The 22,955-nt window shown below is 44.0% G+C and overlaps 1 protein-coding gene across 1 annotated transcript in view; it reads left to right on the top strand.

Annotated features, from left to right (window-relative positions):
- Positions 1–22,955, top strand: part of LOC124589942 — a 30,477-nt gene that overhangs the window by 5,870 nt on the left and 1,652 nt on the right. The window contains exon 2 of the mRNA XM_047131610.1: positions 9,107–9,996. Within this exon, the coding sequence (XP_046987566.1) occupies positions 9,133–9,996 (864 nt within the window). The 5' untranslated portion in view covers positions 9,107–9,132. The remainder of the gene's footprint in view (positions 1–9,106; positions 9,997–22,955) is intronic.

Below are 22,955 nucleotides of genomic sequence, written 5' to 3' on the forward strand. Positions count from 1 at the left end.
GTTCAGATTTATAAAACTCCAAAGTTTTAATAACCTATACAGCAGTGTAGACCTCATCGAAATATCACAGTCACGTAAATTTAAACCAATAATTACTGCTTTCCTCTTCGTGGCGCAGGGCTATGGGGGAGTTAGAGGGGAGAAGGAGTGTCTGGGGACAGAGGGAAATTTACTATGAAAATCTGGCTAGCCACTGCTAGAGAATTAAGAATCATTGAAGATGCTGAAACGTTATTTAATATTGAGCACTCATCCATTGCTTGTGAGAGTTTCACAAAGTTTTTGCACAAATACAACATATGTCACTGGACTGCTGGAAACATTTATCATATGTTCGTACGTGATGTACTGCATGTATGACATAATAATCAGTATTAATACATTTAACAATACATTTTTCACTTAGTTTATTAATAGAATAGGAAAAAGTTCAGTTTCAGTGAAGAAGGGGAAGGTGTGCTGGAATATTTGTTCACAAACATGTTTACGTCTGTTTCTTATGGCAACAGTTGTTGACAGATAATGTATGTGAAAGCTGTGTTTAATATACACTGGGTGCCTAGAAGGAATGCTCAGTATCCGTGGATAGGACAGGAATGCTCCATTGAAGCGAAAGACTTTATGTGGACATAAGACCTATTCCGAATGGTTTAGAGATAGAACACATTTAATTTACATTTGCTTTTGGGATAACTGATGCGTTCAGTCACTTTGGAAGAGTGAACTGAACACCCTGAGGACTTTCCGCTGGCCACGTGGACCGCAATGTACTTCCAGTGTGATGGAGCCTCTTAACATTTTACCAGACCCCTAAGAGAACTTCTCAGCCGCACTTACCCTAATCGCTGTATCGACCGCAGTAGTACAATTAACTGGCCACCAAGATCGTCAGATATTACACCATTGGATTTTGTTTATGGGTTGGAGGATATCTGAGGTTTACAAACGAAATGTGAATGTGTGAGATGGAATATGTGGTCAGATTATGGACGCTGCAGAAGTAACACAACATCTTTTCCTAAGGGTACACAAATGCATTGAAGCTGACGATGGAGTAGTCGAATATTTATTGTGAACTGTACCATAACTGCTGTTGTGTGAGTGTACTGTAATGCTTCTATGCGAATGTGCGTATTTTTCAATTAATACTTTGTCAGAAGCACTTTGTAAAGGTTTACTAACAGTTGTGCATGTATAAAACTAACACTGTATTGAATAATACAGAAAATAAATATGAATTACATTAAATGTGTTCCATCTTGGAAACCATTCAGTATATGAAGGTTTTTGCTTCAAAAGATCGTATCTGGCATATCCATTAATACTGACCATTCCTCTTGCGACATTCTGTGTCTATCAGGTGGAACAGAACTCCACTGACAAACAGTCAGAGGTTGTTCATGGTTCCTTGTGTGAATTTTGGTGTAAGAGAGACAAGCGGTCTCTGGCTGCTCGTTACAGAGTTACTAAATTTCGATTGGTTTCTTACCCCACTTAGCTTTTGTCTTTGTATTGCACTAAAAATACTGCACAACAGTGCAAATTTCGGCGGTATGCGTTCTGTGTGTTGTCTCCATTCGCTCACGGTACGTGTTGTTGATAACGGAAGTGTCCTTATCTTGTTGCCCTCATGTCTACATCCAGTACTCCTCGATTCGATGTAGAGTTCTGTTTTCCGGCAGCGTTAACGGTGGTATTGTAGGTAGGTTTATTGATGAAGAGGTGGACAATATGCACTCGTGGGTTTACTGAATGTAATGGAATAGCAGCACAGTGGCGTTATACAAAGCCGTTTCCGTACCGACAGCAACCAAATCACGGTAATTTGGCATCTGTAGTTACACGCCTACGAAATACGGGATCCTTCCGTACTGCAGTGTGGAAAGTACTGGCTGTATGAAGTGTCCTAAAACAGCCGAAATGGAAGAGCATGTATAACACACGATTGGCAACAATCAAAAAAATGACTCTGAGCACTATGGGACTTACGTCTTACGTCATCAGTCCCCTAGAACGTAGGACTACTTAAACCTAACTAACCTAAGGACATCACACACATCCATGCCCGAGGCAGGATTCAAACCTGCGACCGTAGCAGTCACACGGTTCCGAACTGAAGCGCCTAGAACCGCACGGCCACCGCGGCCGGCTGGTAACAATCGTGCCTATAGTAGTCGATGCGTTGCACGAGCTCAGGTCACAACCCGCACAGTCATCTGGTTTGAGGTGAATAACAGCTGCACCTCTGTCATCCACAGAATGTGGATTTATTGCAGCAAGTGGACTTCGCATTCCAGAGAGCGTTTGCAAATTGGTTACTGCAGCAATGCACAGAGTACTACAATTTTCCTGTAAGAGACGACGAAAATCCACACGCTCTGGTGTGTCGATGCTCTCAAAAGAAGTTTGCTTTGAAAGTAGGGCTTGGTATTATCACTGATTACGAGAAGTATCGATCTTACCTACTCCCTGATTCACTGAACAGTCGCATATAGAAAATGTTCCCTCCACATGACCTCCCACATTTCGTACAAAATGTGCCACTGGGAGTTCATCAGCTTAGAACTCGATGCGCCGATAACAGATTAGTCGTGGTGGACTTCTTCATGGCCAGTTCGATCACGAGACACCATACCAATTAACCTTTTCTCCTGGGGACATGTGGGGAGCCTCGTTTACGAGTAGCTGGTTGATACTCACATGGTCCTGGCTGCTAGGATCATCGCAGCCACGGAACTTGTATGCCAAACACCTGGAATCCTTGAGCGTGTGTCGCTATACAGTGTGCCGTGATCATGACGACTTGCATTTTGAGCAATACCTTTAAGGAAACAGTTGTGCATTTGTATGTTCCGTACTGTATTCTGACAGAACACGCTGAACACATTGTGATAAAAAGAGCATGCGTTTAGTTCGTGGGTTGCTGCTTTATGCTGTGTTGCCTATTGTACACTTCAGTTATTTCATATTATAGGCTTCTTGTTGTGTACCAGGCGAGAGGTACGCAACAAAAACCTTGAGAGGCCGCCACCACATAGGCACAGCTATTCGCCTACGTCTCTCAGCTCCACGCAGCAGCCTCGAGATGGCGCTCACAAACACAGACATTTTCTGTTTCTGCGTCACTTCCTCGGGTGCGTACGTCAGCTGATGGAGTGGATACCAGCCAATAGGGAATGCTGTCAAACGTGGACTACCTCGCTTCCACCTTGTACAGGCAGACATGGATATTCTTCCTCCGACAGGCTCAAAACTCGACGCACTGTAGACACTAATTCTGTTCCGCACCAGCTATTGTTCATTTCCGCACCAGCAAGTAGGCAGTTAATTTCAATGCCTGCAGTTAGCTCAGACAGTACTCTGAAGACTTCCTTCCAATGCAGCACTCGCTGTTTACAGAAAACTTCAACCAGAGTGTCGACAAACGTTACCCTCAGTGTTGCTTGGAATATCATAGACTGCCATGAGAAAGGAAAGTTAGCTAGATATCTTTGCATTAATTTTAGGACATGAAGGCATGTGTATCAAACTCTAACAATGTTAAACACCGCTTGTAACACGCTCTTAATAAATGCTATGTGGTGCAACTTACTGTGTTGCCACATTTTTATTAAAGCGTATCCTGCCACAGTGGGAAGCGCCAAGTAGCGACGCTATCTGAACCGCCTTGCCGCAGTCTGCGCGGCTGGCCCCGTTGGAGGTTCGAGTCCTCCATCGGGCATAGATGTGTGTTGTCCTTAGAGTAAGTTAGTTTAAGTTAGATTAAGTAGTGTATAAGCCTAGGAACCGATGACCTCAGCAGTTTGGTCCCATCGAAACTTACCATAAATTTCCAAAAAATGTCCTGCCACAGTATGTGTTTACTTATCATACGGATAAAATGTCAACCATTAAGGAATTATAATGGTGGAAACATATTTCTGCTACCTCAGGTGTTTGGGATGAGTTAATGGTAGCATTTAGTTACGGTATTCACAGCAAATTTGGCGATATTGTGGAACTACGCACATCAAAAAAACTTTTGCATCACCTCGGTTCCGAGAGTTCCGGAACCTGTACAGAAAATTGGAATAGAGATCAACATAAACATCATCTCCGTCCTTTTTATTGCTCATGAAACCACACATTGCATTTTGTACCACCATTCAGCGAAGACCTTCAGAGGTGATGGTCCAGATGGCTGTACACACCGGTGCCTCTAGTACCCAGTGACACGTCCTCTTGTACTTACACATGCCCGTATTCGTCGTGGCATACTGTCCACAAGTTCATCAAGGCACTGTTGGAGCAGATTGTCCCACCCCTCAACGGCGATTCGGCGTAGGTCCCTCAGAGTGGTTGGTGGGTCACGGCGTCCATAAGCATCCCTTTTCAACCTATCTCAGGCATGTTCGATATGGTTCATGTCTGGAGAACTTGCTGGCCACTCTAGTCGAGCGATGTCTTTATCCTCAAGGAAGTCATTCACAAGATGTGCATGATGGGGCCGCGAATCGTCGTCCATGAAGACGAATGCCTCTCCAACATGCTGCCGATATGGTTGCACTGTCGGTCGGATGATAGCATTCTTGTATCGTACAGCCGTTACGACACCTTCAATGACCACCAGCGGCGTACGTCGGCCCCACACAATGCCACCCCAAAATAGCACTCGCTGGACAGTATGTTGCCTCCAAACACGTACGACGATTGTCTGATTGAAGGCATATGCTACAGTCATAGGTGAAGAGAACGTGATGTCAATCCTGAGCGGTCTATTCGGCACGTTGTTGGCCTCATCAGTACCGCGCTGCATGGTGTCATGGTTGCAAAGATGGCACTCAGCACTATGGGACTCAACATCTGAGGTCATAAGTCCCCTAGAAGTTAGAACTACTTAAACCTAACTAACCTAAGGACATCGCACACATCCATGCCCGAGGCAGGATTCGAACCTGCGATCGTAGCGGTCACGCGGTTCCAAACTGAAGCGCCTAGAACCGCACGGTCACACCGGCCGGCCTAGCTGCGCATCATGCAGCCTGTAGCGCACAGTTTAAGTCGTAACACGGCGTTCTGTGGCTGCACGAAAAGCATTATTCAACGTGGTGGCGTTGCTTATCATGGTTCCTCCGAGCTATAATCCGTAGGTAGCGGTCATCCACTGCAGTAGCAGCCCTTGGGCGGCCTGAGCGAGGCATGTCATCGACAGCTGCAGTCTCTCTGTATCTCATCAATGTTCGAACAACATCGCTTTGGTTCACTTGGAGATGCCTGGACACTTCCCTTGAGAGCCCTTCCTGGCGCAAAGTAACAGTGGGCATGCGATCGAACCGCGGTATTGACCGTCTAGGTATGGTTGAACCTCAGACAGCACGAGCCGTGTACCTCCTTCCTGATGGAATGACTGGAAATGATCGGTTGTTGGACTCCATCCGTCTATTAGGCGCTGCTCAAGCATGGTTGTTTACATCTTTGGGCGGGTTTACTGACATCTCTGTACAGTCAAAGGGACTGTGTCTGTAATACAATATCCACAGTCAGCGGCCAACCTCAGGAGTGCCAGGAACCGGGGTGATGCAGAACATTTTTTGATGTGTGTATATAAGGTAGCTTCGATGTCTTGTAAAATCAACATCTTTCCCTTGTTATTTTCATAATTTTTAATTATTTGGACCTAGCTGCAAACGTTCTAGATTTTTGCATTGAACTATTATCAGTTACGAATGATTTGTTTCTTACATAGAGCAAGTTGCCAGTTAACGGTATAACACAACTTCTCTCCTTTGTAGTTTCAACTTCGTCTCTTGTTTTTTTATAAGTTCAGAGTTTACTTGGATTCAGGTATAAGTTTTTTAAGATTTTTGGTCTTAAATTCTTTCGGCTCGTTTACAACTTACCTCGCTCACGATGAAGTTTTTTAACTATGTACTGTCATAGTCTTGTTGGTCCATATTACGAATGCAAGTCGTTGCTTGACTACAGCTAATGGTGACGTTTGCAAATCGTGGGTGTGTGATTGCAATTTCTACTAACGCAGCTGGCCGTTTTTCCTTCTTCATTACCGTCATTTTGTGAGATTATGGCATGTTATTCATACTTTTTGTACCATGCTGTGCTTCGATGTTTCTTATCATTATCCATTTACGTAGGATTTTTTTTTTTTTTTTTTTTACTCACGGCATGGTACCAGGAGGAGGCGACCATGAGAAAAAGATTGAAGAACCGAGGAAATGATAACGTTCTACGAGTCAGGGCGTGGAGGAAGCTATAAAATCTGAAAAGGGAAATGCGAAGTTTGAATATAGATATAGCAGGGGTCAGTGAAGTGAAATGGAAAGAAGACAAGAATTTTTGGTCAGCTGAGTATGGGGTAATACCAACAGCAGCAGAAAATGGTGAAACGGGACTAGGAATCTGTATAATTAGAAAGGTAGGGCAGAGAATGTGTTACTGTGAACAATTCAGTGATAGGGTTGTTCTCAGAATGAAATTTTCACTCTGCAGTGGAGTGTGCGCTAATATGAAGCTTCTTGGCAGGCTAAAACGATTCACACTCTGCAGTGGAGTGTGCGCTAATATGAAACTTCTTGGCAGGCTGAAACGTTTCCAAATACCATAAAACACTGCTCAAGTGAAACACAGTTAGTAGGAAAGTCCGAAAAACTGCAACAATGGATAGCTGGGCAAGTGGAAACGGAAAGAATGTAAAGCCAAAGTAATATGAATGAGACCTGCATCTTTAGCCGGACCGAGACTCGAACTCGGGACCTTTGCCCTTCGCGGGCAAGTGCTGACAGATGTTGCCCCGGCGACTGAACGCAAACGGATACTTGAACTTTTTACGACAAATTCTGACAGAGTTTTTGTAACACGTTCCACTTAGCGAGCGATAGAGAATGTGGTACAACATGAGTTCACCTGCGCACTTCGCATATGCAGTGCGAATTCATTTGGATGAAACTTGTGGTGAGAACTGGATAGGTCGCGGTGGGCCGTTGACATGGCCTGGACGTTCTACCGACTTCAAGCCCACTGATTCCTCTTCTGGGGCCACCTGAACTATGTTGTCTATTAAAAACGTATTGCGACTGATGAAAAGCTGATATCGCCTCTGATGCAATTTCCACTTTTCCAGGAGTGTGTGAAAGAGTGCGGTAGTCACCCCAGCTTCGTTGCATGGCGTGCATTCGAGCAGCGGAGTAATTTCGAGAACTTTTTGTAACTACTCTCAAATTATGGCTATGTAACTTCATTCTGACTTCTTATTTACCTTGAGGCCACAGATTCATTGTAAACGTTGACATACGAAACTGTTACAATGACGTCTCGGATGGCATATTATGTAACGCGACGTTGTTCAATGACGCCAATCGCCATACGCTGAGGGATGCGGGTATGATTTGCTATGTGAAATATGCTTGTTGTGACCGACTCTAGCGGCCCTCCCATTTTCTTTTTTTTTTTTTTTCGATACGCGCTTTAGATTTGGCAGATACCTGCAATTTCCTTTTGCGATCTGCAGCAGGAGTCATAAAAAGAATAGAAAGAAATAAGAACGTCCATCACGTCTTTCATGCGACGTCCGATATCGACGGAAAGCGTCCAATGTTTCTCTCAAAACTTTTATGCAAAATTTCAACAGTCTTTAACCGATACTGAGCGACACAGGGCTTGATTGTTTCCAATAGTGAGTAGTCTGGTGTGGTAAGGTCCAGACTTGGTGGTGGCCATTTGAGCCGGGTTAGACGTGCTGCTGAACCACACCGAATACAGTGGCCTCTAAATCGTTCACCAATGAACGCAGTCACATGAAAAGCAGCTCTGTTCTACTGTAACGACACATTCCATACGATTCCCTTGTTTCATGCTAACATGTTAAGCACGTCCTCAACGTATCTAAATTAGAATTTCCATTCACACAGCTTTCGACAAACTATGGTCCCAACAGGTATTGTGATGACTTCCAGGCCCATATCAAAACATGAGGCCGACTCCTTTCCCAACTCTTTCATATAATGAGCATTTTCCTTAGTCGAGAAAACATCTATGTGAACTGCCGTACGTCGCACAATTTTTAAGCACAACAGTCACAAGTGAGCCATGGCATTTAGAAACTGTCCCAACACGGCAGGAAGCACGGAGTGAGGTGGCGCAGTGGTTAGCATTCGCGACTCCTCGCATTCGGGATTCGCCTCAAACCAACCAACCAACCAAGCAGGAACTCACAAATGTCGATCCACATCCTTCCGTTATCAAACATCTTGCGTTTTTCACAGCAGTATTTTGTCACCAAATTTTACGTAATTCTTTAATTTGAATTAAAATCTGATATTTCATCAATTGCACATTTCAGTTCATTAATGGATTATTATTCAGTCATCTGATAAATAATGTTAAAGTAACTTGTCATAGTGATTTCGTTTTTCATCACAAGATTACTTTCTAGATCTGTACACCATAAATCTTTGTGTCCAATTAAAACTGACACACCCATGCCACCAATTACTCCTCGCCAGTGTAATTGTATGCGCTGACATCAGCCATAGCGTCACAACTGAATCAATGCAATACTGAATCAAAACAATTCAGTACCGACAGTAATTCGTTTCACTAGCTTCAAAGTACGGGTACGAATAAAGCAAGCATGTAATTTCCTAATCGCACCAAGCGAGAAGGGATATAATGTGTGCGACGAAGAGATGATTTCTGTGGGGGTATGAGTGTGTATGTGTGTGTTGCGGCGGTGGGGGGGGGGGGGGGGAGGGGGGAGTGAGAGCGAAAGAGAAAGAGATGGATGGTTAGAGAAGGTAGTTGGTTTGACTCCACTGCCTTTGTTCACGTAATGCATATCTATAGAGCGTACAGCCGGCCGTTGTGACTGAAACGGTTCTAGTCGCTTCAGTCCGGAACCGCGCTGTTGCTGAGGTCGCAGGTCAGATTCGAATTCTGCCTCGGGTATGGATGTGTGTGATGTCCTTAGGTTAGTTCGGATTAAGTAGTTCTAAGTCTAGAGGATGACCTCAGATGTTAAATCCCGTAGTGCTTAGAGGCATTTGAACCATTTATAGGGTGTAGAGATCATTGCCTATGCACGTAATGATGCTGTGTTTTATCCTGTCCACAGATTTAGTTCCAAGACAAGCCAACAACATGGAATTATCAACTGATACGCGAGTTCCACCGCCTTCATGGATAAATCATGGTTTCATAGAATCTGCTTTGAAGAGTGCAGAACGAAAGAAAATTGCCGTCGATTCCATCGACGTCCAGTACGCAAATCCTGAAGGAGTTGGCTATGGAAGCTTGATGTTCAGACTCACTGCCAATATGAGATATGAAGGCAGTGAGCAGACAGAGAAGAAAACCATGATAGTGAAAACGGTTCTTGAGTCTGGTGAACTGCTCAAGGATCTCATAGAAAAATGTGATGTGTTCAAGATCGAGGGAGAGGTGCTGCACAATGTGATGCCGCAAGTCCATGAGCAGTTGGCAGCACTGGAGAATGAGGAGTTCCGGCCGATAGCGGCCAAGTGCTATCAATATGGCCGACAGCCCGCGCCCTTCTTAGTGCTGGAGGACCTGTCAGCAGCTGGATTCAGGCTGGCTCAGGCTGGCCAGCCATTGGACCTCAAACACTGTGAAGTCGCACTGCGGGCGTATGCACGGCTGCACGCCGCCTCAGCGTACTTACTCTGCAAACAGCCCCACTACAAGGACACATTCAGTTTCCACATATTCACAGACAAAAGCGCTCGACAGTTTGTAGCAACTATGGCCAAGAAGATTTTCATAGGACTAGCCAATGAGTTTGACAAATGTCCTGGTTATGAGAAATATTCAGAAAAATACAGGGCTTTTGCTGACCGCTTCCCCGATTTATCATGTGAAAGAATGGAGCAAATCAAGAGGCAAACAAAGCTTCCGGTATTGACCCATGGTGACTGCTGGAAGAACAACATGATGTTTAAGTATACGAATGGAGAAGTATCAGAAGTCCGTCTAGTTGATTTTCAGGTGAGATTGAGCTTTACTTGTTCGGTAATATTCATATCATCTTCCAATTATGCAATGGGATGTGGAATGAAAACGAGTTATATGGAAACACTGTAAGCAAACACATCCTTCCTACAGTCCTGATTTCTCTCTCCATGCCACTTCCATAGACATTCATGGTCGTCGGTTTCCTTTGAATGAAGAGCTGCACACCTGGGTACGATCATGGTTCCATCGGCAACGACAAACATTTTTTTCATCAACGCATTTGTGTTATTGTCTCACAATGAGAGAAATGTATTTACAATTACAGCGTGGCGTTTACTTTTGAAATAATAAACGGTTTACTTACTGTTTTTCCACCTGTCTCGTTTTCATTTGGCTGCCTCTTATATTTTGTAGTCTTTTCCTTTAGATGCCTGGGCAGAACGTAACATAAAATATGTGGTTTGAAGTTGTGGCAAAATTTTTTTATTCTTCTTAGTACATTGCTGAATATGCTGTGGTCTCCATGGGTAGAGTTAACTAAGTGGAGTCAGTATTTCTAGATATTCGAAAAGATTCAGTTTTAATACGATACCGACTATTGCTAAAGCAGATGTATATGTGAAAAAACTTCTCAATAGATAGAATCAGTGCGTCATCTTGAGGTGATAACCACGTGCAGATACAGAAGTAATTTCAGGAGTTTCCAAGAGGAGTATGCTTGAGACACTGTAGTACATATTACACACCAACAATTTAGCTGTTAGTGTCAGTTACATTCACGGACTGTTTACAAGTGGTAGTTTTATTTATGAGCGAGTATGTCTGGTAAAAGGTATTTAAATGTCCAGTCAGAGCACGAAAAATGAAAGCTATCTCTTCATGTGGAGTCTGCACTTCATAAATCGCAAAATTTTAGTAACTTTTGGTTTCTTAATTATTGAGAAACTCCCGATTACTCTTCGATAGCGAGTGTAAAAGGGAATAATAAACAACCACCGATAATTACAGCTCGGACGGAGGCATGTAGCAAGGTGTAATCTGCAAGAGGTTCCCATTTACTGCACAGTAATGAATTGGCTACCAACGACACTGTTGAGCAAGTGAATTACAGACATAGTCTTTGCACACCTTCTTTCGCCCTGATGACGCTTACAAAACACCGTAGTTCCAGCTAGACGGTGGGAACTCCTGGCTGTACCTGAGTGATGTGAGTGGGATCCCACATAGTTCGCTTGTAGAGAAACTTCGCCTGGACTAACAAGACAAACTTCACTCAGCGTAAACGTACACCACACATTATTACCTTCACCATCTGAGTGAATGATGCCCTGTTTGGAGGCAGTACGTTTTTCCTCAATGCCTCATGTGACTTCGACAGAAACACTCTTACAGGCGGGTGCTAACATATATCACAACTGATCACGCCTGATACAACCATTAGCGGGGGCTCGCTGCAATCTGAAATAACCAGTGCGAGGCACTGCAGAGAAGCGCCTTCCTTTTCAGTGTTGATGATGATGGTGATGTTTGGTTTGTGGGGCGTTTAACTGCGCGATCATCAGCGCCGGTACAGATTCCCAATTGCTACACAGTCCAATACTTTACACGGTCCACTCGAGCCATTGTCACTAATGATGATGATGATGAGGACAACACAAACACCCAGTCCCCAAGTAGAGAAAATCCCCAACCCGGTTTGGAATCGAAACCGGCACCCCATGATCCAGAGGCAGTAACGTTAGCCACTAGACCACGAGCTGCGGACGTTCACTGTGCTCGTGCTGAGATCAGTATAGTATCAGGCATACAAGAGCTCCGCCCATTTCGTGACCTCATCTGAAGGAGCGATTTGTTATTCTAATGACCTAGTTCTTTAGTAAATATTGGACATTGCACCTCAGGAGAATAGTACGTTACTTAATCCATCGAGTGATGCTTTAACAGTCAATAACAGTTCCAAAATATCCCGTAATCCTGTGGCAAAGAACTGCATCAAAGTTAAGTAAGCCTTTTATTCATTTATGGAATGAACTGAACTAGTATTTCATGTGTTCTGGTTTGATAAGCCTTCTACCAGAACTACCAAAGAACCCATAGCTATTGCCAGTAGCTTCTTCTCGTCACAACAATGCCTATATTCCACTTTTGACCGTTCAACAGCGGCGTTCGTGCTCCTCAGCATATCAGCTGTGTAGGTGCTTGCTGTAACCTATTTGCCCCGTAACTAGTACGTGGTTCCAGATAATTTGAGTGAGACCAGTGTGAGGAACGCTCCTTTCTCCTTTGGACGTCAAGGAGGTTGTCCAGCATCCCAAGTCACGTGGCTACCTGCACTATGTGATCAAAAGTATCCGGACACCTGGCGGAAAATGACTAATAAGTTCGTGGCGCCCGCCAATGCTGGAATTCAGTATGGTGTTTGTCCACCCTTAGCCTTGATGACAGCTTCCACTCTCGCAGGCATACGTTCAATCAGGTGCTGCAAGGTTTCTTGGGGAATGGCAGCCCATTCTTCACGGAGTGTTGCACTGAGGAGAGGTGTCGATGTCGGTCGGTGAGGCCTGGCACGAAATCGGCATTCCCAAAACGTTCCAAAGGTGTTCTGTGGGATTCAGGTCAGGACTCTGTGCAGGCCAGTCCATTACAGGTATGTTATTGTTGTGTAACTACTACGCCACAGGTCGTGCATTATGAACAGGTGCTCGATCGTGTTGAAAGATGCAATCTCCAACCCCGAGTTGATCTTCAACAGAGGGAAGCAAAAAGGTGCTTAAAACATCAATGTAGACCTTTACTATGATAGTGCCACGCAAAACAACAAGGGGTGCAATTCCCCTCCATGAAAAATACGACCACACCATAACACCACCGCCTTCGAAGTTTTACTGTTGGCACTACACACGCTGGCAAATGACGTTCACCGGGCATTCGCCATACCCACACCCTGCCATCGGATCGCTGCATTGTGTATCGTGATTCGTCACTCCACACAACGTTTCTCCACTGTTCAATCGTCCAGTGTTTACGCTCCTTAGACCAAGCGAGGCGTCGTTTGGCATTTACCGGCGTGATGTGTGGCTTCTGAGGAGTCGCTCAACCATGAAATTCAAGTTTTATTACCTCCCGAGTAACTGCCATAGTCCTTGCAGTGGATCCTGATGCAGTTTGGAATTCCTGTGTGATGGTCTGGATAGATGTGTGCCTATTACACATTACGACACTCTTCAACTGTCGGTGGTCTCTGTTAGTCAACAGACGAGGTCGGCCTATACTCTTTCGTGTTGTACGTATCCTTTCACGTTTCTTCTTCGTATCACATCGGAAACAGTGGACCTAGTGATGTTTAGGAGTGTGGAAATCTCGCATACAGACGTGTGACACAAGTGACACCCAACCACCTGACCAAGTTCGAAGTCCGTGAGTTCCGCGGAGCGTCCCGTTCTGCTCTCTCACGATGTTTAATGACTACTGAGGTCGCTGATATGGAGCACCTGGCAATAGGTGGCAACACAATGCACCTAATACGAGAAACGTATGTTTTTGAGGGTGTACGGATACTTTTGATCACATAGTGTATGTTTTCCTACATCACTAAAATGACGATACATTCGTGCTCTATAGCCTCTCTGCGCTATATTTGCCAGCGGTTCCTGTCTTCAGCAGTTGACGTAAGAGGACTGCGGGGTCCTTCGACAGGTACGTTCTTGACACGGTGGTTGCTGAAAATCCAAGTATTTGTTTTATAAATAGAGCCTCCTTTTCTTGTTGCAGTGTAATTTATTTCTCCCAGACGTGTTTCGCCTTTTTTACCGTGAGTCGTCTTCAATGGGTTCTAGAACGATACAATTTTGGTTTTGATGTATATTATTTTTAGATTATCAAACAGTTCACGTCGCGTTAGTTGGCATCTGAATTTCCTCTTATGTGGTCTGGAGATCACTTCATTTCCGAAAAATAAGTGCGCTTTTATATTACGAACGTTTTCTTCACACTGTTCATCTTGCTTACCTTTATTTTTGTGGTGGACTATTATTAATCTTACAATAACACATATCAATATCAAAACAAACTGTATCTTTCTAGATCCCATTGAAGGTGCCTTAGAGTTTAAAAAAAATAAATAACAATAAAGAAGGCGAAACAAATTACAGTACAGAAAGAAAAGGCTGTTTCATTTACAAAATAAATATTTCTGTGATTGCTGCCGAGGGTGGCCACGCAAACAAACTTGCAGAAGAAGTATTCCACTTCTAGTCAATCCACGATATGGTCGCAATGAAATGTACTCATAACTTGTGTCTTGCCCATCTAGCGTGTGCAAAATTACGCGTGATATCACAGATATAGACGAAGTGGGCCAAAATGGTCATACCTATACTATTCAAATGGTATCTTCTGAGCATTTTCAGAAAATTTGAAAAATACAATTGTGGACATGAATAGATTTGCTTTGCGAAAATTTTGGAGCACAGAGCATAAAAATAAAATAATAGATTTTTCACTTATAATCAGACATAAGTGCCAAAGCAGCACCGGCAGCTGTGGTCGAGCGGTTCTAGGCGCTTCAGTCTGGAACCGCGCGACCGCTACGGTCGCAGGTTCGAATCCTGCCGCGGGCATGGAGGTGTGCGATGTTCTTAAGTTACTTAGGTTTACGTAGTTCTAAGTCTAGGGGACTGATGACCTCGGATGTTAAGGTCCATAGTGCTTAGAGCCATTTGAAACATTTGAACCATCTTGCCATGTTTAGAAGTCTTGGTGCGACGTAAGAGTGATGACATTCGGTGTTTCGAAAGCCTGCTCACACAGATCTGTGTCTACAAGCTACAAAGTTGCCATTATCCGGCACAAGCGATGAGCGTTCTAAAGACCTTAATCTGCAGAGCTCATGCCTTCTCTGGGGGGTGGTAGTCTTCAAACGAAACTGGACCACTTGCAAACTGTTTTACAGAACAACATGTATTCGTCCCAGCAAGTACAGAGAGTGCTACATGCGCACAAACCCTAAGGCTAACAAAAGGATGAGGCCTTCAGAAGGACTACTTATTTACCATAAACTGGAAATATTTCGGCCAAAATAGGGAGAAAAGAAGACATAAAGGTAAAGCAGTTTTTCGTCCTACTTCAAAAATATCGGCGGTGTTGGGATCTGTTAAAGACGACTTAGAATTGGGCAAGGCAGGCGTTTACAGAATTCCGTGCGAATGCGGCAAATCTTACATGGAGCAAACGACACGCACAGTACGGGAAGGCATCGTAGAACATCAGTGGCATACCTACCTCCTCCAAGCCAATAATTGCGCTGTCGCCCAACATTTTATTTCCAATGGTCATTTGATGAAATAAGACCAAACTAAAATTTTGTCTCATACGTCAAACTTCTGGAGCTCCGTCATCAATGAATCAGTGGCAATACAACTGTTTGAAATTCTGAAGGTAGGAGGGATTAAAATACAGGGAGCAAAAGCTATTTACAACTCTGCGCAGAAACCGGAAAGCAATTATAAGACTTGAGGGATATGAAAGGGAGACATGGTTGCGAAGTGAGCGAGACAGGGTTGTAGCCTATTTATGATGTTATTCAATCCGTACGTTGAGCTAGCAATAAAGTAAACCAAAGAAAAATCTGGAGTGGGTATTAAAGTTTAGGGAGAAGAAATAAAAACTCCATGGCTTGCCAATGACACTGTATTTCTATCAGAGTCTACAAAGGACTTGTAAGACCAATTGAATAGAGTGAACAGTTTTTTCAAAGGAGAATATGACATGAACATCAACAAAAGCAAAGGAAGAATAATGAAACATAGTCGAATTATATGGTGTGATGCTGAGGGAATTAGTTTAGGAAGACAGACACTTACCGTAGTAGGTGAGTTTTGCTATTTTGGCAGCAAAATGACTGATGTCCGGAGCAGAGAGGATATAAACTGTAGACCAGCAATGGCAAGAAAAGCGTTTCTACAGAAGAGAAATTTGTAACACCGAATATAAATTTAAGTTTTACGCAGTCTTTTCTGAAGACATTTGTCTGGAGTGTAGCCTTGCATGGAAGTGAAGCGGGGATGATGAACAGTTTTCACGAGAAGAGAACAGAAGCTTTTCGGATTTGGTGCTACAGAAGAATGTTGAAGATTAGATGGGCAGATCACAAAATTATTGAGGTATTGCACTGAATTGGAGGACAAAGACTTTGTGGCAGAACTTGACTAAAATTAGGGGTCGGTTGATTGGAAACGTTCTGAGACATCAAGGGATCACCAGTTTATTACTGAATTAATCTAAAGCCGAAAAAGTGTATGCTGTCGTAACATGAAATTTCATGCTCTACGACTCTACTTGAATTTTTTCATTTGGAGTAATGAAAAATGGGGCTGACTTTTTAGCCAAGTTGGTAAAAATGTGCGAACTTTGACAACTGATTGCGGCCAAATTGCTGCGCCGATTTTGACGCAAAATTGAATATTCTTTAATTTTGGTATTGGTAACATTTTCAGGAGAGCGCATAATTTCCAAGTAATAGGTGGAAACCTGAAAAAAGTGCCAAAATTTCTTGGTTTTTTGCCACAAAAAGTTGTCCCGAGGATATTGAAGGATGAAAACTTGGATTAGAAATACTCTCACCTACATGCATAAGAAAAAATGTAAAATCTTCTACCTCGCAAAAAGTACCCCGCTACTATTCGCGGTAAGAAGATAGGGGGAGAAACGGGATCTGTGCGAGAGGGTTGACTGATACTGGGTCATAGAGAGCCCAGGCCTTGAACAATAAGGCAAGTCGAAGTTGTGAAGCTAAAAATGCGACCCCCCCCTTCCCTCAACTGTTTATCACAGTCCAGCCTGTGGACACTATGTCGCGTCCGAGGATGGTTAGAGAAACTCGCCGATGGTGTGAGAAAATTCAGAGAAACACTCTCCTGGGCACGCAGAAGTGAAGGATTTGACCACACGTAATATCTTCAGGAAGCGTACAAAAACAATACGGAACTGTCACATTTTTGTGTGGTTATTGGCCCTCCAAACCAACGCTGAGAGAGTAGATCATATTTATCCCTTTTTTTTTCACGGTAGAGGCATCACGATGACGGGAATAAATCGATTGGGAGAAGAGTTTTTACGGAGCCGTTGGAGGAAGTATGAAAGACATTACAAAATATGCCATTGGTCAATGTTGGCAACAAAATGGGATATAGGTTAGGAAACCTCAGGCGCTCTAAAAACTATCAGACATTCTTTCTCCTGCTGGATAGGATTCTTGCTTGTGTTTCCGTAAGAGAAGATTTGGACTCCAGCCTTGGAGTAGTAAAGATTAAGATTCGCCTTATGGCGTTCAAAACAGACACCCGAATTTGGAGACGCATTCCAGACCAGCAATGACGGAGGGGCCCCTCGAGTTACTTCGGTTCGACGGCGACCATCGAATCTCGAAATAGCATTACATTGTAGTACCACCGTGACAGGGAATAATATGCATAAAAACCACTTGATTGAGATAGAAGCGATGACCTCTCTAATCGTCGTTTCGGTCCAGCAGCTTATTTATATTCATTTGCTATCTCATTCACGATTTGCAATCACTGCGTACCTATCATACGACGTCATGATTCCTCAATGTCCGCCTCCGTAGCGCAGTGGTAGCGTTACCGCCTCCCACGGAAGGGGGTGAGGGTTCGATTCCCGTCAGAGGACTGGGTGTTGTGTGTCCTTCATCATCACTGACACCCAAGTAGCAGAAGTGGCGTCAACTAAAAAGACTTGCAATACGGCGGCCGAACCCCGAAGGGGATATTCCACCCAATAAATGCCATATGATCATTTCATTTTTTTTATGATTCCACATCATGATATTAAAAGTCATAACCAAATTAATACCTCGCCCATCTTCAAACGTGGCCAACAAGTAGTTACAGTCACCAATCTACATCTACATCTTCATGAATACTCTGCAAATCACATTTAAGTGCCTGGCGGAGGGTTCATCGAACCACCTTCATAATTCTCTATTATTTCAAGCTCGTATAGCGTGCAGAACTCTGATTTCCTTTATTTTATCGTGGTGATCGTTCCTCCCTATGTAGGTCGGTGTCAACAAAATATTTTCGCATTCGGAGGAGAAAGTTGGCGAATGGAAATTCGTGAGAAGATTCCGTCGCAACGAGAAACGCCTTTCTTTTAATGATGTGTGACACTCTCTCCCATATTTCGCGATAATACAAAACGTGCTGCCCTTATTTGAACTTTTCCGATGTACTCCGCCAGTCCTATCTGGTAAGGACCCCACACTGCGCAGCAGTATTCTAAAAGAGGACGGACAAGCGTCGTGTAGGCAGTCTCCTTAGTAGGTCTGTTACATTTTCTAAGTGTCCTGCCAATAAAACGCAGTCTTTGGTTAGCCTTCCCCACAACATTTTCTGTGTGTTTTTCCCAATTTAAGTTGTTCATAATTGAAATCCTACGTATTTAGTTGAATTTACGGCTTTTAGATTAAACTGATTTATCGTGTTTAACGAGTCCCTTTTAGCACTCGTGTGGATGACCTCACACTTTTCGTTATTTAGGGTCAACTGCCACTTCTCGCACCGTTACGATATTTCTTCTAAATCGCTTTGGAGTTTGTTTTGATGTTTGATGATATTATTAGTCGATAAACGACAGAGTCATAGGCAAACAGCCGAAGATGGCTGCTCAGAGTGTCTCCCAAATCGTTTATATAGATAAGGAACAGCAAAGGCTCTGTAACACTACCTTGGGGGACGCCAGAAATCACTTCTGTTTCACTCGATGACTTTCCGTCAATTACTACGAGCTGTGGCCTCTCTGACAGGAAATCACAGATCCAGTCACATAACTGAGACGATATTCCATAAGCACGCAATTTCACTACAAGCCGCTTGTGTGGTACAGTGTCAAAAGCCTTCCGGAAATCCAGAAATACTATGTGGCAAAGGCAGTGTGACTGTAAATAATGAATGTTATGCCGTTGGAAGTGTTAATATGTTGTTTGTGAGATAAATGCTGGATCTATAATATTCTACGATTCTACTTCCATAGTCAGTAAATCCCATCCCACAGAAAGCCGGCCGAAGTGGCCGCGCGGTTCTGGCGCTGCAGTCTGGAACCGCGAGACCGCTACGGTGCAGGTTCGAATCCTGCCTCGGGCATGGATGTGTGTGATGTCCTTAGGTTAGTTAGGTTTAACTAGTTCAAAGTTCTAGGGGACTAATGACCTCAGCAGTTGAGTCCCATAGTCCTCAGAACCAGTTGAACCATTTGAACCCACAGAAGGAAGTAAGATAAAGTGCAATGAGAATCACTAAGGATTAAGTGTTTAGGGCCCTCTATACGAAATCACATTAATTAAATTTCATTGCATGACTTTATTACTCAGTACTTCCCACTGAGAAGGGATCTTCTGGCGTAATAAGACCAGTCAGACCAGGACGATGTAAAGCTGAAGTAGACTCGCAGTCCAGTCTGACTAAAATTAAATGCTAGTGAGAGCATGTAAACTGATGGAAATTTGCTAGTCCTTATTTTCAAACACTGTCCTGTTGCATCTTCTACTTTGAAGAAATATTCTGCTACACATGCATTTAATCTGCCCCACGTAACCTTAAAGATGATGATGAGCTCCACTAGATTATGTCGATCTTTTCTTGATGTAGATATGTAGATAAATGATTACATGAAAATATGTTAGACTCACGGTTATTCCTTTTGACATATAGGACATTACTCCTATTTCTTTTGGCACCTACTGTTTTGGTACAACATAACCACTCAGTTCACTACATTATTTTATCATATTCGCCATTCCGTTAAAATAAATAACTTTCGTATTCGGTAGTGACACCGATGTCATGCACACAGTAGTCTGTCTACAATTGTTAATTTTTGTCAATATTCCTACAGCACTCCCATATCATCTCCATCGTTCATTAGTAAGTCCAGCACTCTCGCCATCTGAGAACGCTCTCCCTCTGCATTGCGACACTACCTTGGCATACTTTCCAGCGGTTTGAGGTCCCTGCGTCGCATATTACGCCTTTCGTCGAATGCACCACGGGACTTACAATTTGACAATGACTTCAGTATTCTTTGTAATAGTTTCCACTTCCTACCGGTGCTTTTCTTATCAGACTTTTACATATAACTAAGGCTGAGTTCTCGGTTAATTTGACCATTCGTTTATCTTTATAAATTTTTAAATATTTTAATTTAATAAAAGTATGTAGTGATGTCAAAAGTATCTGCAGATATTATTACCTTACAATGTGAAACTCCCTGCTGTTAGCTTCTTTCCCAGTCGTGCGGGTCTGAAAGACGATTACCTGCACGCTATTATTCTCAATATTCTAAGTGCAATTTATTTCCTAGCGTTTTTGGGAAACATGAGAAAGGACTCACGAACGTTTGTAGACCCTGAACAGTAATCTCTTTTGGAACTGTGGGCCCAGATTTCGGTTAGACTGGAATTTGGCTGGGGTTTATCCGAGCATGGGCTCTTAACAATTGTAATTTGATGTTATTAACAGTCTGAACCATATAATTACCACGGCACACACATAAGACAAAAACCAATAACTCGCATTCTGTTTTCCAAATGACTTCCAACCTAACATATCAGCATTAATATGCAACCGTGAAAGATAATTATCCAATTGAAATACCTTGCACTACTGAGATTAGCTTAATAAAACGGGCACCAGTAAACAAGGTAGCACAAGGAAACACCACTGTGACTAACACCTTAAGCAAACATAGACAGACAACACAGAGAACACACACGGTCTAGAGTGAGGCAGTAACTAAACGTACAGCAGTAATAGGTACACATAGAAAGGGAGCTTGAATCACTACTCCTCAAGTAATTTACAACTTTACAATATTGAGGCTCCCCACGACCTCTCCGTGTTTCACCAAAATGCAGTACAAGGTACTGCGTTTCAAATTAAGCGTCCAATAGTTGCCCCATCGTGTTTCATAAACTGAAAGCCATGACAACACAACATGCTACCACAGGCCATCACATCAAAATCGCACAATCACTCTTACGCATAGTCTGAAAATCGTCATTATGGAAAGCTTTCTCCTGCAAACGCTTCTTGGCTCCAGGATGCCATGTTCTCTGGACATATGCAGACAAACGACGTTTGATGCCCGCGCCTGGAGATGCCCTGTATTAGCCGTAGGCCGAACCCACTGTCGATGGCCTGACTTCCTGCTTCGACGCTGTCTGCTTTGACTCCAGGTAGCACTGTTGAGCTTCCTCCTGGATGTATTCACTTTCACTGGCAGGTTACAACTCAGTTCCAGCACCTCATTAGTGGACGACCGTACCCTGCCACAAGTAACCAAACCGATACAGTCACTTCCTGGGCAGACGCAGCTGGCACCAAAGACGCTCGGTTGTCGTGCCAATGCCTGGTCCCAGTGATGCACTGCAGACGAGTCTGCCACCATCCACGGTGACCTGGCACTGACTGCCAGAAGATGTGGGTCATTCCATCCCAGTCGGGCGTCTCACGTACACCAGTCGGCGTCACATTGACAATTCTATATGCCAGGCATGCCTATGTCAATACAAGCTTGGCCGGTGTGCAGTCCGAAACCGAGGCGCCAAGCCAAGTCCTGTCAGCCGCTGCGCACTGTGACTTGGTGTAAGCTCCCAGTCCAAGATGCCGTTCCAGTTTCATACTTCAGACTGCCCTTAGCTCTCCTGCAGTGTCACAGGAAACGTCAGCGTGGCGCTGCATCTGTCAACTCGCTGATATGTGTTCCCTCTGGTGCGACTGGAGAACCTGACCTGCTCTGGCTCATGCTGCTGACTGAGGTAGGAATTCAAACGTGCCGTGAAATAACTATGACATGGGTCAAAATATTATAACTCGTGCTATGAGACTTTGAGTACTAAGCCCTGTTCACTATCGGAGCCTCAGCACTCTGTATCCTAATCGTCTGGGATCTGATGAAGTTCTGCCTGAGTGTCTTGGGTGTTAACATACGAGCAGAGTTGCACTGTGCTGCAGACTTTCACTCTGGAATCGGTGGATTCAGGAGGGTAATACGGAACGCCGTGCTGGATCCGAACGGCCTCGTATCACTAGCAGTCGAGATGACAGGCATCTTATCCGCATGAATGTAACGGATCGTGCAGCCACGTCTCGATCCCTGAGTCAACAGATGGGGACGTTTGCAAGACAACAATCATCTGCACGAACAGTTCGACGACGTTTGCAGCAGCCTGCACTATCAACTCGGAGACCATGGCTGCGGTTACCCTTGACGCTGCGTCACAGACAGGAGCACCTGCGATGGAGTACTCAACGACGAACCTTGGTGCACGAATGGCAAAACGTCATTTTTTCGTATAAATCCAGGTTCTGTTTACAGCATCATGATGGTCGCATCCATGTTTGGCGACATCGCGGTGAACGCACATTGGAAGCGTGTATTCGTCATCGCCATACTGGCGTATCACCCAGCGTGATGGTATGGGGTACCATTGGTTACACGTCTCGGTCACCTCTTGTTCACATTGACGGCACTTTGAACAGTGGACGTTACATTTCAGATGTCTTACGACCCATGGCTCTATCCCTCATTCGATCCCTGCGAAATCCTACATTTCAGCAGGATAATGCACGACCGCATGTTGCAGATCTTGTACGGGCCTTTCTGGATACAGATAATGTTCGACTGCTGCCCTGGCCAGCACATTCTCCAGATCTCTCACCAATTGAAAACGTCTGGTCAATGGTGGCCGAGCAACTGGCTCGTCACAACACGCCAGTCACTACTCTTGATGAACTGTGGTATCCTGTTGAAGCTCCATGGGCAGCTATACCTGTACACGCCATCCAAGCTCTGTTTGACTCAATGCCCAGGCGTATCAAGGCCGTTATTACGGCCAGAGGTGGTTGTTCTGGGTACTGATTTCTCAGGATCTATGCACCCAAATTCAAAAAATGGTTCAAATGGCTCTGAGCACTATG

This window comes from Schistocerca americana, chromosome 2, assembly GCF_021461395.2.
Source record: "Schistocerca americana isolate TAMUIC-IGC-003095 chromosome 2, iqSchAmer2.1, whole genome shotgun sequence".
Lineage (NCBI taxonomy): Eukaryota > Metazoa > Arthropoda > Insecta > Orthoptera > Acrididae > Schistocerca > Schistocerca americana.